The 16,819-nt window shown below is 41.8% G+C and overlaps 1 protein-coding gene across 1 annotated transcript; it reads left to right on the top strand.

Annotated features, from left to right (window-relative positions):
* Positions 1-7,850: 7,850 nt before the first annotated feature.
* LOC128742473 (trans-Golgi network integral membrane protein 1-like) lies at positions 7,851-10,125 on the top strand. The gene is made up of 2 exons (XM_053838848.1): positions 7,851-8,785; positions 8,858-10,125. The coding sequence occupies exons 1-2, from the start codon at positions 8,116-8,118 to the stop codon at positions 9,547-9,549; spliced, it is 1,362 nt and encodes a 453-aa protein (XP_053694823.1). The 5' UTR covers positions 7,851-8,115; the 3' UTR covers positions 9,550-10,125.
* Positions 10,126-16,819: the final 6,694 nt, after the last annotated feature.

The following is a 16,819-nucleotide window of genomic DNA, read 5'->3' as shown; positions in this document are numbered from 1 at the left end:
CAAAAGCTCGTTGCTCCGTTGCATCGTCCTCGTGTCAGTGTGGGACGCTAAACACTACTGTACGGTCTGTACTACGATGGTCCTCCGACACAGGGAATTGGTGCAGGCCAAACAAGCCATCCGTAAAACATACTAGTACAGTCAGAAAATAATCGTCTCTATTCTACATACCAATCGGAGTCGGATTCGATTAGAAATTGCGTTTCGATCGGAATACAACGTATGTTATAACTCACCTCGATCGGGACATTTCTGATCGGAACGGGCCCGATCGGAATGTAGAATCGAGGCGAATGTAAATAGGGACCGAAACAATCGGCATAGGCCAAGGCAACGAAAAAGGAGTAATGATTGGAAGCTTGGAATATGGAACTGCAAGTCTCTCAATTTGTGTGGGAAGTACCCGCATTCTTTCCGACTTATTGAGGGCCCGCAAGTTCGACATTGTAGCGCTGCAGGAGGTATGCCGGAAGGGTCTACGGTATATTCGTATAGAGATGGATACACCATCTACCGGAGCTGCGACAATACATACGAGCTGGGTACAGCTTTTATCGTGATGGGCGACATGCAAGTTGAGGATTAGAGGCCGTTTCTTCAACATTAACATTATCAACGTGCATATCCCACACCTAGGAAGTGACGAGGACGATAATAACGCTTTTTACAAGCAGCTTGAACGTGAATACAACTGCCCAAGACATGACGTCAAAATCGTCACCGGAGACCTCAACGCTCAGGTTGGCCAGGAGGAGGAATTCCGACCGGTTATTGGTAAGGTCAGCGCACACCCGCTTATGAACGAACACGGCACGGTCATCGACTCAGTGACTTCGCCGCCTGCAATAACATGGCCATACGAAGTACCTTCTTCCGGCACAGCCTCCCATATCGGTACACATGGAGATCAGCACAACAGACGAAATCGCAAATCGACCACGTTTTGATTGATGGAAGGCACTTCTCGGTTATCATCGACGTTAGAACCTATCGTGGCGCAAACATCGATTCTAACTACTACCTTTTGATGGTTAAAATGCGCCAAAGACTTACCGTTGTTACCAAGATTCAGTACCGTCACCCACTACGGCACAATCTGGAATGACTTAAGTTACCTGAGGGCGCTACTGAGTATGCTCAACCCATTGACACTGCGGTGCCGCCTGAGGGAGAGCTAAACGAATCCCCTCTCGTGGACTGCTGGGATAGCGATAAACCAACCATCAACAGCGCAGCGGAAGGTGCCATTGGGCTCGCTGAGGGGAGTCGACGTAACGACTGGTTCGACTAGGAATGCCAGAGGGTATTAGCTGAGAAAAATGCAGCGCGGGTGTTGATGCTGCAGCAGGGGACCCATCAAAACGTGGAACGATGTAAACAGAAACGAAAACAGCAAACCTACTTTTTCCGAGATAAGAAGCGCGCCGCCTGGAAGAAATGAAGTGGGAGGACATGGAACAGCTGTATCGTTCTCAGGAAACGCGTAAATTCTACAAGAAACTGAACGTATCTCTCAGAGGCTTCATGCCGCGAGCCGAAACATGTCGAGATAAACACGGAGGGATCTTGTCGAATGAAAGTGAGGTGATCGATAGGTGGAAGCAGCACTACAATGAGCAACTGAACGGCGCGGAAACGGAATACCAAGCCAGCAGGGAGAATGACTACCTCAGTACGGCAGTATGGTGATGTGCCGACCCCCACGATAGGTGAAATGATCGAAGCCATCAAGCAGCTCAAGAACAACAAGGCAGCTGGCAAGGATGGCATCGCAGCGAAGCTTATTAACATGGGGCCGGATAGGTTGGCTACCTGTCTGCACAGGCTGATAATCAGAATCTGGGAGCAGAACATCAACCGCAAGGAGGGGTAATATGCCCAATATACAAGAAGGGCGACAGTTGAAATGCTAGAAGTATCAAGCGATCACCATTCTCAATGTCGCTTATAAATTGCTTTCTCAAATCATCTTTAGCCGTCTATCGTCGCTAGCAAGTAGATTTGTGGGAAAAGTGTCGCGAGTACCAAGTCCTTACGCACCACCTATTCATAGATTTCAGGGCCGCCTACGATACTATCGACCATGAAGAGCTATGGGAAAATAATGACGAAAACGGCTTTCCGAGAAACTGACTAGACTGATTAAAGCCACGATGGATGGTGTTCGGTGCTGTGTGAGGATTTCGGGCGCGTTACTACGCTCGTTTGAAACATGCAGGGGACTTCGACAAGGTATTTCCTGTCTCCTATTCAACATCGCGCTAGAACGCGTTATGAAACGTGCGGGCTTTAACATGCGGGGCAAGATCTTCAACAAATCTAGCCAATTTGGCTCTTTTACTGACGACGTGGACATTGTCGGAAGGACATTCCAAACGGTTGCCGAGCAGTATACCAGTTTGAAACGTGAAGCAGTAAAGGTTGTATTAGTGGTGAATACGTTCAAAACAAACTATCTGTTAGCAGGAGGAACCAAGCGCGATCGAGCTCGCATAGGGAATAGTGTGATAGTCGACAGGGACGAGTTCGAAGTGGTGGACGAATTTGTATGCCTCGGGTCGCTAATAAGACAGGTAGTCCTCTACGGGCACAAAACGTGGACAATGCTCGATGGGGACTTAAAAGCACTGACCATTTTTGAACGTCTTGTGCTTATGACTTTCATTGGCGGCGTATGTGTGATGCATCCCACGACCCGGCGTGGATGGCCGATAACGATACGCGGTACCGGGACGCGGATGCAAGATAAAACTTAAAGAAATTCCGGACAATCTGTTGAGTGAATAAAACCGCGTGTTAACATGGTAAAATCTATTCTTAATACGAGTATGATAACTTCCTCTCGTATATGTATATAGCACTGTTCGATGACATCACTAGATGACAGCTATGCTGCTACCTAAGAGCCCAGTGGCGTGCGAATGCAATGAGGGCACTCCGCTATTCCAGTTATTCCCAACATTGTGAGAAGTAGGATGAACCACGAGCTGGCGCAGCTCTTCGGCGAACCCAGTATCCAGAAAGTTGCTAAAGCTGTTAGGTTACAATGGGCGGGACATGTTGTGAGAATGCCGGACAACAACCCCGCAAAAATGGGTTTCGCCTCGAATCCTGTTGGTATCAGACGCAGAGGTGCGCAACGTGCTCGATGGTTAGACCAAGTGGGGCAGGACCTGGAAAGTGTGGAACAGTAGAGACATTGGAGACGCACAGCCACCGAGTTAGTTGGCGAAAACTTACATTGCAGGTCAAATCCTGAGGGACCGCGAGCCAGGATAAGTAAGTACGTGCTCCTAAAAAACTCGTACCTATTTCAACGCATTCTTCACGATCGCGGTTCTATCACATGTCAAATAAACTTGTCAGTCAAAAATTTTGCCAATCATCCATCAAACATCACCCAAGTAACCAAGAGTTCGAATAATGGCGTCTAACAAGGGTTAAACAGCTTTATGTATATCAATCTATAACTTGCTAAGCAGCGTCACTTTTAAGTAATTAACCGAACTTTCAAGCTGTCTTGGGTTCACTGCATAGAACGCTAAGCAGCTTCGAAATAAACTGTCAAAAACTAAGAAAAAACAAATTTAGCAGCACTTCTATGTTCTATTTTTATACTTCTACCTAACTTCTATATTCGTTGCATTTGCCTGCTGTTGGGTTTGAACCCGGGTGCTCCGCGTTGTAAACCTATACCGATCCACTGCGTCACCTTTGTCGTATACAAGCGATGTGAATTTTGCCAATGAGTTGTTAAGTAAAAGTTTGATTTGGAACTTGCAGCAGCTTTATGCAGCGCGAGTTAATTATAGAACATAAAGTTTGGAACCAGGCAATTAACTGTAGTAGTGAGATACCGACAGCATATGCTACACAACACAATAATGAAGAGCATTACATTCTAATTTATATTTGTAATTAGAAATGTGCGAGGATTAAATTTATTCAAGTGAAATAAAAATTAATCTCCAATAGTTTCAGGTTCTGCTGGTTTGATCACCAGAAATATAAACAAAAAAGCAACACGCAGAACTTGTTAGCAACTAAAGTTACTTCAGAATTTCATGTAGCATCCTAATAGCTTTGAAGTATCTATGAAGTACTCGCAGCACTTCTTAAAGCATTTAGTTCCACATATACTTGATATACACTACTAATCAGCGTGAAAGTTCCACGGAACTGAATCTGAACTAATTATGAACTTTCGAGTTCGCGTGTCAAGTAATATTCGAACTTTTGGTTGCTTGGGGCAGTACCCGATTGAGTAGTACACTCAACCCCCGCTAATATGAAAAACACCACGTTCAGATCAGGCGAATTCATTTTTAATCTGAATATTTGGTAACTCTATTCATTTTTACATGCGCGCAAGATGCGCACCCTATGAACTGGCAGTTTTGATTTGACGAAAACAAATGTTTTGAAAACATGTCGAATATGCGCGAATTCTCAACATCCAGATTGTTGAAGAGGAAATTGGCTCGACAGTTTCAACTAAAATGGTCTATTTAGAGTGCTGGAGAGAGATAAGTTGCATATGAGCTATATTGCCGAAGTTGCTGAGCAAGAGGAAACGTATTAAGATTTTTTGCCTTTTTTTAATTTGCCCGGTCAACTTTACCGTCATCTGAGTATGACGCTTGAACGGTTTTTAATGTGAACGCATTCATATCAACGGGGTTCAGATTAAAAATGTTTGGATTAAAGAAGGTCATTCCAGCGGGGGTACACGGTATCTTGTCGAAAAGACAGTAAACTGTGTGCGTGTCGATTACGTCTATGATTAGGTAATTCAAGATAATGTTCTTATCAAATGATTCTGAAAATATGAACAAAATACTGCATTTCCAACTGATTAAAATAGGTGAAATCGTACAGCTAGTTGAACATGGTGGTTGAGAAGTGCGATAAACCAGTTATTCTCTGCCTATAAAACAAACATTCGTAGCATTCGATTACAATCAATCGAGGAAGCGGCACAATTTGTGTCTATAAATAGTCCAACCCATCAGATGGTGGAGTTTTAAGATACGTCGCGCGCTTAATAAGGGGGTTGTGCAGTCTCCTTTTGTCCAAACACAGACTAACAGACGTAACACTTCGAACCAATTTTCTAACAAAACATCGTTTCAATGACACCCCTAAAACTTGGAAAAAACACTAGCATCACTTGGTGTAGTCTTCACGCTACGCAGAGCATGTCGCTATAAATTTAGTAATGCTATAGAGCTTTCTGACAGCTCAAGCACCCACACTAGCGAACACGAAATACGCGTGTATATACATGATGTTTACCTCATTTTGGGGAACAGCTGATGCTGGAGGAACAAACCGAAAAATAGCGATTACTAGTTCTGTTTCTTCGTTTGCCGCACTGCAGAGCACATATTTCCATCCTGTTCCAAATTCAAGCACATATGTTGAAAATTTGCTGGTATTTAAACCAGCAGAAGACGAAATTCATTCTGTACCTTGGTGACAAAGGAATGCATCTCTTTTGTTTACTGTTGTTGTTTGCCTCATTTTCAAGCACCAATACACACATAACTGGAAAGCTCTATACAGTGGACCCCCGTTCGTTTGAACGATTCCTCATGCAAACTTACGGGGTTACTTTTTAATTTGAACAACTGGTAACCCGAAATATGCTGAAACCTGTGTGAACTGGCCGCCCTGATCTTTGTTATTGTTTTGGTGGTTTGTTTTAGTTGGCAGTTGCAAGTGCGAATATTGCATTTTCCGAACGGATTTTTCTCTTAATCGTTAGGAAAACGAAATGTGAAACCGATTAAACACGCTAGGTCAGTACAAACGAATCGAACAAATGATGTTATGTTGAGAATGACATTTGAACCATTTTTAATTTGCACGTCGTGCAAACCAACGGGGTTCAAATTAAAAAGTGTTCAGATTAAAAATGGTCAAACGAACGGGGGTCCACGGTATTTACTTGTATTGCAGGTTGCAATGAAACTACTAAATGCACAGCAACTGCAGGGAAACAACCAAAGATCTTGCAATTAGTGTTGCTATCTAAATGGAACCGTTGCATTACTTCATAATAGAGAATACTATCAGTCGTTTTTCTTCTTCACACAATATCAGTCAAATTGTTTCTATGCTATTTTCTATTTTCAGACTATTTTCAATAAAAATTGTGTGATAAAATCCAAAAACTTCACATGTTATATTGGAAGCCTGTTTGTCATATTAATGCAATTTTTCATTCCAAAGTTTTTCGAAACTTAAGCAACACTGGATACGAGCGCAGCAGCTCTGACTCTGACAGCTTTTAGTAAACAAACATAGTGGCACCAAATTTTCGTAACGTGAATTTTTCTACTGTTAAATTTGTATTTTTAAATTAAATTTAAATTGCACTATTATGAATTTGAATTATTTGTAGTTAGTAATAACAGCCCCCCCCCCCCCCCTCACAGCTTTTCGCTCTATATCTCCTTCACTCTAAAATTTTCATTGCTTTCTTCGTCAATTATAAAAAAGTACCTAATTCCAAGGTCAAGACTAAAAAACACGAGGTTGGTCTATTAAATAAATACGAGTTCAATATAGCACCCGAGCAAAAATAATTTGTACCTATAAAATATATTTAGGGGAAGGGCAGTAAAGACGGACACTGCGGGAAAGACGGACACTTATCATATTTCATAAACAATAATTTTTTGAGGCAAACCAATGATGGGAAATGTTTCTATAGACTGAATAAACACTTTTGAATTAAACTGCCGATTTCTAGCAGCGCAGCTGTCAAATTTATAAGCAAAACAAAGAAAAAATGCCTAAATACGCTAACCGATGTAATTTTGTGTGTGAAGAAAATAGCTGGTAAATCGTTAAAAAGCAATACTTTCGTGCTATATCGACGACATTACGTTAGTTTGACCCTTCACTGAATGTCCATTGGAAATCTAGTGAATTTTTGAATATTCAGTAAAAAGTTATTAAAGTTTGAAAAAATGGTATCCAAGTCGGGAAAGACGGACACCCGATGGTAGGGAAAGACGGACACAAAGATTCCGTATTCATTTTGCCTAACAACGATTTAAATTGCAAATACTTGCATATTATACATGTAAAAGTATCCAGAAGTCATTTAACAGATGGAATAGGCCAACTTTTAGAAACGATTAATTCATCACCAATTAAAATATTGAAGATTATAAAAGGGAACCATTTTATTTCCTCGCTCAAAGGGGGAATTGGGTAGGGGGTTTTCCCAAGCCAATTCTTTCCTAAATACATGATGAAATATGTTAATCTTTCTTAATACTGATAATTCGTCGGCGCGTGACACCTTTTCGCGAGTGTCCGTCTTTCCCATGTCAAGTTTCCGGCTTTCCCGCCCATGCGCAGAAACTCTGATTTATACATAATGTTTATAATATTAAAAAAAGTATAAATTTTGGAAGAAATTTTCTAGTACACGCTGTAACTTTATTAGACAGAGACTTAAAGTTTCAGTTTGTATGAAAATTGCAATCAATACAGTTATATTTGAGTAGATATTGACTCTTGACCTTAAGGTGTCCGTCTTTACCGCCCTTCCCCTACTAAATTTGAATTGGTCATCCCCGTGTGCAAATGCAGGTTTCGCTGTCAATATATATACGAATCGCCAGAACTATATCCGAAACTTATTTTCCGAGCTTGAATGTCTGTTCTCTGTGGTAATGCCCTTTTTTTGTTGTTTTCGAGCAGTTGCTTTTATAAATATTTAATATCTGGCATCTCTGTTTGCGTAATAAAATCTGCCAGATATGTGTGTGTCTGTCAGTGAGAATTCTTGGAGATCCTTAACGTTCATACGTTTTCGTTCCGTGTAACACAAAGTGGAAAAAAATAAAAAGGGATTTTCGCTGATGAAGTGGTTCTGGTTCTGGCTATAAGTTTGTAAAGTTTATAATAATTAAATACGCGTTTATATCGAAATTTGTACTGCCGACAAAACTTACGTGACAGTGTCAATGGAATAGAAAATTGCACTAGCTACTTCCTTCTACAAAATACTGCATTGAAAGTTGAAGCCGTGACAATAGCCACATCGTAATAACGGGATTTCTTGAAGGAACAAGTTAGATACTTGAAAATCACAAAATGTGGTTCTCGAAAGATGTTCACAGAATACTGATTGCCGTAGTGCTGGTTCTGGCGGTTAGCTTGCCGCTGGTTGTGCAATCGGCCTCTATAGGAAATAACCAGGCTACTCCAGGAACGATCCTAGGGAACAAAACAGAGATCAAGGTTGCTATTGCCGACCGGGCATATTTACAGGATAAAACCAAGTTCAAGTTTTTGCAATCATGTGAAGGAAATGTTGCAATAGATAATCAATTGATATGTCAACTGTATATGGATCTTACTACGACACTAGCTGAACGAGAAGAAATACGAGTTTCCGTAATCGAAAAAATGCTGTCGGAAAAACAAGAATCAACCATTTGCGGCAATCTCTCCGATATAATCCAAAAGATCAATGATCTAGATGCAAACACAGATTTTGCAAGCGAGCCAGAACAGAACAAACGAAAACGACTGGCAAATAAGGGAATTTGTATGCTATCATGTACCAGGATGGTAAATGAAACCGACGTAGAAGTGAAACCGATTTGCCGAATGTTGCTGTGGGGTTTCCAGCAGCTGTTATCCTCGGAGATAAAACTTTCAGAGAGTACAAACGATAGTCCAGTGAAGTTGGAACAAGAGGAGAAACAACACGAGGAACAAGAGGAGAAACAACACGACGACTTGAAGAAAACTGTGAATGGTAAGAGCAACTTTCAATTATATTGCAAACTATAATCTTATCAATATCTTATCAATTCCTTTACATTTTTAGATACCATCAAAAGTGGAATTCATGGCCAAAATGTAAATAGTATTCCACTTAACATGAATGAAACTAATAGAGAAGTGTCCAATAAGGACGTGAACGCGCAAAAAGCAAATCCTACCGGTAAATCCCTGCCTTCGTTAGAGGCATCGAAGGTTACTCCATCGAACGATGAGACGCAGGAGGATGATCAGATGGATAGCATGGAGGACGAAAAAGACAAGGAGAATAATGAAAATATAGTAAACGAAACGCTCGACACGCAAAGAAGAGAAGATGACATTGGTGATGACCCAACCGAAGACCAGAATAACGAATTTGGAGATGATCCTGTAAATGAGCCCCAACCACAGCCGCAACAACCGAAGCCGCTGCCTGGATCGAATGACAACAATCTGGATGAAGTCCAATTGGAAGAGATTCACGAGGATCCATTTTTCGAAGAAAGTGATTCGAACTTCTTTTCATATTTTTTGCTTCTTATGTTTGCTTGTATTGCTTGCTACGTTGCGTATCACAACAAAACAAAACTTATTGCCCTGCTACTGGAAGGCCGAAGAACTAATTCCAGCCGAGGAGGGTTCAGCAAAGGGCGTAAGCACACAGCGGCTTATCGAAAACTGGATTCAAATCTTGAAGAAGCGATTACGTCTAGTGCGGCGACAAACAGTCGCTCGCCATCGCAGATCATCTATTAGACGGTTAATGGCTTTCCTTCTTGGGTAAAGCCAAAACTATGGGAAACAGGCAAATGTTTTCCACGAATTTAGCCAGGTTTAGGTTTGTAATGCAAAACATATCACCAGCTTTGCTTTCGTTTCATGTGCAATCATCACATAGTGCTGTCTAACCACGAATCATATTCTTGATTGCCTTACCATCAATCACATAATAGCTCTCGTGTATTTATTAGTTTGCATTAGAAAAAAAAAAGATTTCTTGTGTTTGTTCTATCGAATACGTGATACACAAACATGCTACACAAGAATAGGTATTATACCACGCAAGCCTTCAATAGGGTTCGAACCGTGAGTGATGAAATTAGCGATATAATTTTATGCATTAACAACCGTTGTATGCTCAAGATTTTGTGTCTTCATTTGGATATCACCTGCTCAGTTGATGCTAGCCGTCACATCAAAAGAGCAATCAAAATGTACATAAACATATAGAAGATAATTCGCTGCTGGATGTAATTCCTATGATGTCGTTAGTAGGAATGTTCTGTTCTTCGGTGAATTCGTCTGCGTTGCGTGATTCCTTAGGTTATAAAGCTGATGGAAATAAATCTTTTATAAAATTAAAAACAATGGCGTTCAACTATTATACATGGTATAACAAGAAATCCTTTATGGGAAAACCTTAGTTTTAGTGGTTAGCTAAGGACGATTTTCAAATCGTTTGTTTTATGGCTGCACGCGACCAGTTTTGCAGCCTCCGTTCCGCAAGGTGTCTTCCATCTCATCGAGTTAGGCCCTAGTCCGATTTCCAACGAAAGCCACTGTCACTGTACATCCGACCTAGCCCACCGTAGTCGTCTGATTTTTATGGTGTGGTGTGAGCGATGGATCATCACCCATTGAACTTATTTTCATGTTCCGCCTCATTTTCACCGTAATTGGGGTTCTGGTCCTCCGTCAATATGTTTCGTGGGTCGCGGCCATAGTCTATCGGCATGATCAGTGTTTCGGTAATAGTCATCCTACGAGGATGACGGTGAATTTGGTTCTACCAGAGCTTCTTTTGGAATCGAAATGTAAGCCCTATTCCCCAAATGTTATCCTAATTAGTGTTTCTCCTTACATGGTTACTGATGTGTCCAGGCCCGGTCCGGCCAGAATAAAGGGATGAAATCAGAGATCTCCACTGCCGACGGTTACCCGCCATGGCTTTCATCTGTCGCCAGCACAGTTTCTCGTCTACGACCCGGCTGCACCGGCATGAGCCTCTGGGTCTGCCTCTTCTGCGCAGTATTTGCGGATTCCAGTCGAGTGCTTCTCTGCCGATCTCACTCACTCCTTTTCTCAAAATGTGTCCGCCTACGTTCTCGACTTTCTGTTGCTGTCGGATGTTGGTGACATCGATGATGGAGTTCCTCGTTGGATATCCAGTTCTCAGGCCACTCAGGCACGAATGATATATCGCAGACAGCAGCCGAGACGCACCATGTTTCGCAGACGTACAGCTGTACGAATGTAATACTTGCGTTGAAAATTTGTGTTTTAATGTCAGCTGGCCACTTCTCAAGGATAGCTACGCGTGTTGGTTGTGTTATCGACACATATTGTGCCGCTTCCTGCATCAATTGCAGATTACCACCGATCCTTGAGAAGTGGATTTTGCGGTCTCCTTTTGTCCAGCGCCTCTATGGTTCAAAGGTACAAGTACCAGCGAACCACATGCCCTGGAGGGTGTTGTGGGTTCGAATCCGGTTATAATCTCAGATTACAGCTTGGTTCGACTCATGCACCTTCCAGCATTGGACAAAAGGTAGGAGTCAAAATGACTACTTGTCAAGCATAGCTACCAATACCCCTCCCCCCCCCCTTCCTTTCCGCTCTTTCCCCTCCTTCACCAAAAAATTTTCATTTCTTTCCCCTACCGTCCCTTCATCAATTGTAGAACCATCGTTTCAAAAAAAAAAAAAAATATTAAATATATGTATGACCTCATTCCAAGGTCAAGACTAAAATCTTGAGATTAGTCTATCAGATGGTTTGTCCCAGTTCCCAGATTACTAAGCGTCCCGGAAAGTGCCCCGCATTGATTATTTCTTTAATCGAAAAAGTGTCTAAGGATGAAACATAGAAAACTATGTTACATTGCATGAAAAAACCTACTGCTGATGCTGACACCGCTCGTCAGCCGGTGCATACCCTCCCCAGCCACGGCCCTGGCCAGCCGAGACCTTGAACTCCTTATTTGACCCACCCCACCGCCAGTCAGAGCATGAAGAATTTAACTCCTGGGTTTGGCTGAAATCGGGCTTCTCTAAAGCTTATTCATCATCGAGGTGATCCAAATTGTGATATTTATAATCCTTGAGCTTTTGTTGCATGTACCTCCATATACAAAAATGCAGAGGTTTTAATCAGAAACTTGGAGGTCATTCCATTTTCGATATGGAATCCGTCAGATTGGCTTTGCACCACGTCTACACAAGATTTGCAGTGTGGGTTGGAGCTCCATGCTGTTGAAAGCAATAATATTCTTCACCATACATTCCCCGAACGTAGGACATCAAATTTTGTTCTAAGACCATTTCTAGATAATATTTTGCATTATTAACTGTCACACTTTTGTGTTTGTCAATAAATACAAGAGGAAGTTTCCCTTTCTTGGAAATGCCTCCCCATACCAAGACCACCAATGAATTTTGATATCGTGGTATTCGTGGTGCATTCCGTTTGTGATTTGGAACGTCGATGATCGAAACCAACCACAACCGATCATTTTGAGCATGACGCGGGGTTTGAAAAACAAAGAATCCCATCAGAAAAGATCACTTCGGAATCACCGTGTCGAGGGAGCAGCAGTTTGCATCTTTCCTGCCGTTTTTGTTTTGTTGCTTCCGTTAATCAATGGATTTTACGTTTTTTGAATGCTTTCACATCCAGATCCATTTTCAAAATTCGACGAAGAGATTCCCTGTTGATATCCAGCTCAACTGCCATTTTCCGTGCGGACCGGTCGCAATTGCAACGAACTCGCACTCGTACAACCTTTTTGACCTCTGCAGCAGAGATGCCAGGTGATTTTTTGAAAAGTCTTCACGAGTCAAAGAAAAATGTCTTCATTTGTCTGCTTTCGGCTTTCCGCCCATTTAAATTGCATGGTGAAGACATGTCTTCACATGTCTTCAAGTGAAGACATTTCACTTTTTTGTAACAAAAATGTCTTCAAAATGAAGACATGTCTTCACTTCTGGCATCTCTGCTCTGCAGTTTTAACGCTTTGTTTTCCTCTGTGTTTTTACAGTAGAATCAATATATATAGAATGCCAGTGTCGCTGTTTTTCTATAGGACTCATTGTGGTAAACATGATGCTAACAATCTGTATCAAGTCTGTGAATCGGGAACTTCATTGTCATAGTTGCTCATTGTTATTTATCTGTTCTTTATCTGTGCGCTGGTTGGTGCGGTCTAGTGATGTCCGATTTTCTCAGTTAATCGATTAACGAGTAATCGAATATTTTTTTATCAATTGTTATTCGACACGATTAATCGTCTGTGATTAATCGGGTAATCGACCAAACTTCGATTACTCGTTGTGTATACTGCCGCTACTCGCATAACAGTCCCATTTATATAGGTATAAAAGGGCCACTTCCTCTCGGCGCTAGCAGTGTATTTAAGTATTGCCGCAACTCCACGGGAATCCCTCCTGCGTTGTCGCGATTTTGGAACTTGCTACTTTCCAACACCAGAGGATCATGAATCGCCCATAAATCGGTTGAAACTCTTTCATCTTGAAAACCGCTTTCATTGAAAACCGCAGGTTCATGTTCTTGATCTGCTGCAGCTGCAGTGCTGACAAGATCACCTAGAATACCAACAACAGACGGATTTTAGAGCATTCTTCTCTCACACTCACAAGCATGCACAAAAATCTGAAGATCTGACATCGCTGATGACCAGTTCCATGAGGTTAAAAGAGATCGTATATAGTTTCGAAGTCGCGACAAGTTTAATTTAAGCTTTTCGTTAAAATTACTATATGCACCTTTATTCTTGTTTACGGCCGTATCCTGCATTCGTACGGATAGTTTGCTTCGAACGAATCGGTAAGCACTATTCTCATATTCGAATGAACAAAAGGAAGGGGCCTTCGAACGTTCGAATTGATTCGAACGAAAACAAGAATACGAATCGGCTCAACTTTCGAACGAATATCATTCGAACGAAAACAAGAATAAGGGTGATGGGCTTCACGTCATTTTGAGTTCAGCGAGCATAAACCTCAAAAAGCAGTATTTACAATTATATAAACCAACGGCCCAATAGCCTTTCGGTGTGCTGGTGGCCGACCAAATAAAACAAAAAAAAAGCAGTATTCGTGTCAGTAATCGATGCGAGTGTAATCGATTAGTTCGATTATGTGTTAGGCGATATTCGATTAGAAATTATTCGATTATTCCAAGCTGAAATCGATTACTCGATTAATCGAGTGATTACCGGACATCACTAGTGCGGTCATCAGTCCGTTCTCCGTTGTGTTTTTATGCCAGTGAAATGGTTTTAAACGTTCTTTTTCTTTTCGTCCGGATGAATAGAATCCCACAACTGTTCCCTTTTGCACCGATTTTTTCAGAAATTTGAAGCAAGCGAAGTTTCCAATCACATTACTTGGCAGCCATATTTGAAATTTTAAACTGGTTGTCAAAGTTTGACAATGAGATTCCCCTTTTGATGAATCTCAGGCACACACACATTTGCATATATAATGTAAATACATTATCTGAACATGTGTGATGTTTACCACGCGCACTGCAGCGACACTGGCATTCTATATATATTGATTATACTGTTTTTACGGTTTTCAACAGATCCCGTCTCGACAAATATTTTTACTATATAGTATGCAAGCCCTCTTTTTATTTCGAGGTCACGAAAAATAGTGCTGCATGCAGCACCGTTTCGGAATTTATTTATTATCGACGACCATAACTCAAACATTAGTACGTGTACACCGAAGGATACACAATACGAGAATGAAACTACGTCAAGTAAGACTTAAGTCATAATGACACACACACATGGTATTAGTTTGATTGTATTAATTCTATATGCCGTTGCAAGCACACTATGATTTTTGTTCGAATATATATGTGTCACACATCTTTTCTTCTCCAGCATTCGCAGTCTTGCTCCAGAATGTGTGTTGGCACCGGCTCCTCTCGTCAAGGACGCCCTCCATCACCCACCATTACTAATTTCGATTCGTCAACATACACCGTCCAGGATGTCTAATATGCCACTGCCCGTGTACTAGGATTTTAATCGCACTGATTTCGATCTTATCCAAAGAACTTTAACGTGTATCGACTGGGATACAGCCCTGGATGCTAATGACGTTACCGCTGCTGCTTCGACTTTTTCGCATATTCTGAATTACATTATCGACCGCCACGTGCCTAAAACAACGATTTTTTTTTGTATGGGCTTATCACTTTGACCACAACATTATTGATCTATTGTAATGTTGCCCGGGTGTGTGCTGTATTCTGCACTGCATTTCTGTGCTTTATCGTTATTGAGTAAACAATAAGCTTATATTTTTTTTATGTGTGCTTATGTGTTGAGGGTTTTACCCATGCTTCGATGCATGTCCTACTATACCAAACCTGTTTCGCCTCGTTATAGTTAGCACTGGAGAATCCTGAGGTTCAAAACCATTACCTCATTAGGTGCTCATGCCAGTATACTAACCATAAGAAGCGTCTTCGGGATAATGTAGAACTCAGCATGAAGGAAGGGTGATGAGGGGCCAGAGAATAAACCCATGCTAAAGTCACTTTGACATCGAATGGCCTGATTCTACTAAGATTCGATACGAAAACGATACGCACAGAACCGTATCTACCTTGGATAAACGCTACGCTGCGTCGCCTCATCCGAAAAAAAGCTGCATTAAAGAGGTACTCAAGGTACAAGACCCAATCGCTGCGAAACCACTATCTGGCGCTCAACAGACGTTACAAAAAATTCAGTCGTCACTGCTTCCGTAAATACTTAAACAACGTCCAGCGCAGATTGAAACGTAGCCCTAAGTAATTCTGGAAATATGTGAATGCTCAACGAAATGACAACGATCTTCCGTCAGCAATGTTCTTTTAAAACGACACTGCTACTGATATGGATATGGTTTGTCAACTATTCTCACGGAAATTCTCCAGTGTCTTTGTTAACGAAAGGCTGTCTGACACAGAAGTATCAACTACACTAGAAAGCGTTCCCAGTCTCGGCGACTCTCTCTCAGTAACCTGACTATTGACGGTGCTATGATTAGGCTGGCCGCTCTGAAGCTAAAAAGCTCTTCCTCCGGTGGACCGGACGGCATACCTTCAATCTTTTTGAAGAACTGTAGTGAAGCCTTGGTAGCCCCAATCCGTCGTCTGTTTAGCTTATCGATTAGCTCAGGAGTATTTCCTTCTGCCTGGAAATCCGCTTATATGTTTCCAGATCATAAGAAGGGTAATAAAAGAAACGTGGACAATTACAGAGGAATCTCCGCCTTATGTGCACTATCAAAACTCTTCGAGCTCGTCGTAATCGCACCAATTTCCTCGTTCGTCCAACAGTATTTGGCCGATGAACAACACGGATTCATGCCCAAGCGCTCAACGACCACCAATCTACTAACACTCACTTCCCACATAATGGACTGCTTCGACGACCGTTCTCAGACAGACGTCATCTACACGGACCTCTCTGCTGCCTTTGATAAGATGAATCATTAAATCGCTATCGCTAAACTGGATAAACTCGGCTTTGGAGGGCCGCTGCTCCAGTGGTTTAAATCGTATCTGTCGAATCGTCTCGTTAATGTATCTATCGATGGCTCCATTTCGCAGGCTTTCACCGCCTTCTCTGGAATTCCGCAAGGTAGCCATCTTGGTCCTTTGGTTTTCTTTATCTATTTTAACGACGTCAATATAACGCTCAAAAGTCCCCGGTTTGCGTTTGCCGACGACTTGTTCGCAAAAGTAAATGACTCGTCTGATACTCTCGCGCTCCAGGACCAGCTGTCGATATTTGCCGAATGGTGTAAAAACAATCGTCTAACATTGAACCCCGATAAATGTGAGGTGATTACGTTCTCCAGAAAGCTGAATCCGATAATCTTCGAATACCGACTGTCAAGCATATCTTAACGATGTGTAGATTGCGTCAAAGATCTCGGTGTACTACTCGACTCCAAACTGACCTTCAAACAACACGTTTCCTTCGTTGTCGACAAGGCCTGCA

Source organism: Sabethes cyaneus, chromosome 1 (assembly GCF_943734655.1).
Source record: "Sabethes cyaneus chromosome 1, idSabCyanKW18_F2, whole genome shotgun sequence".
Taxonomy (NCBI): domain Eukaryota; kingdom Metazoa; phylum Arthropoda; class Insecta; order Diptera; family Culicidae; genus Sabethes; species Sabethes cyaneus.
This window is presented reverse-complemented; position numbering and strand designations above follow the sequence as displayed.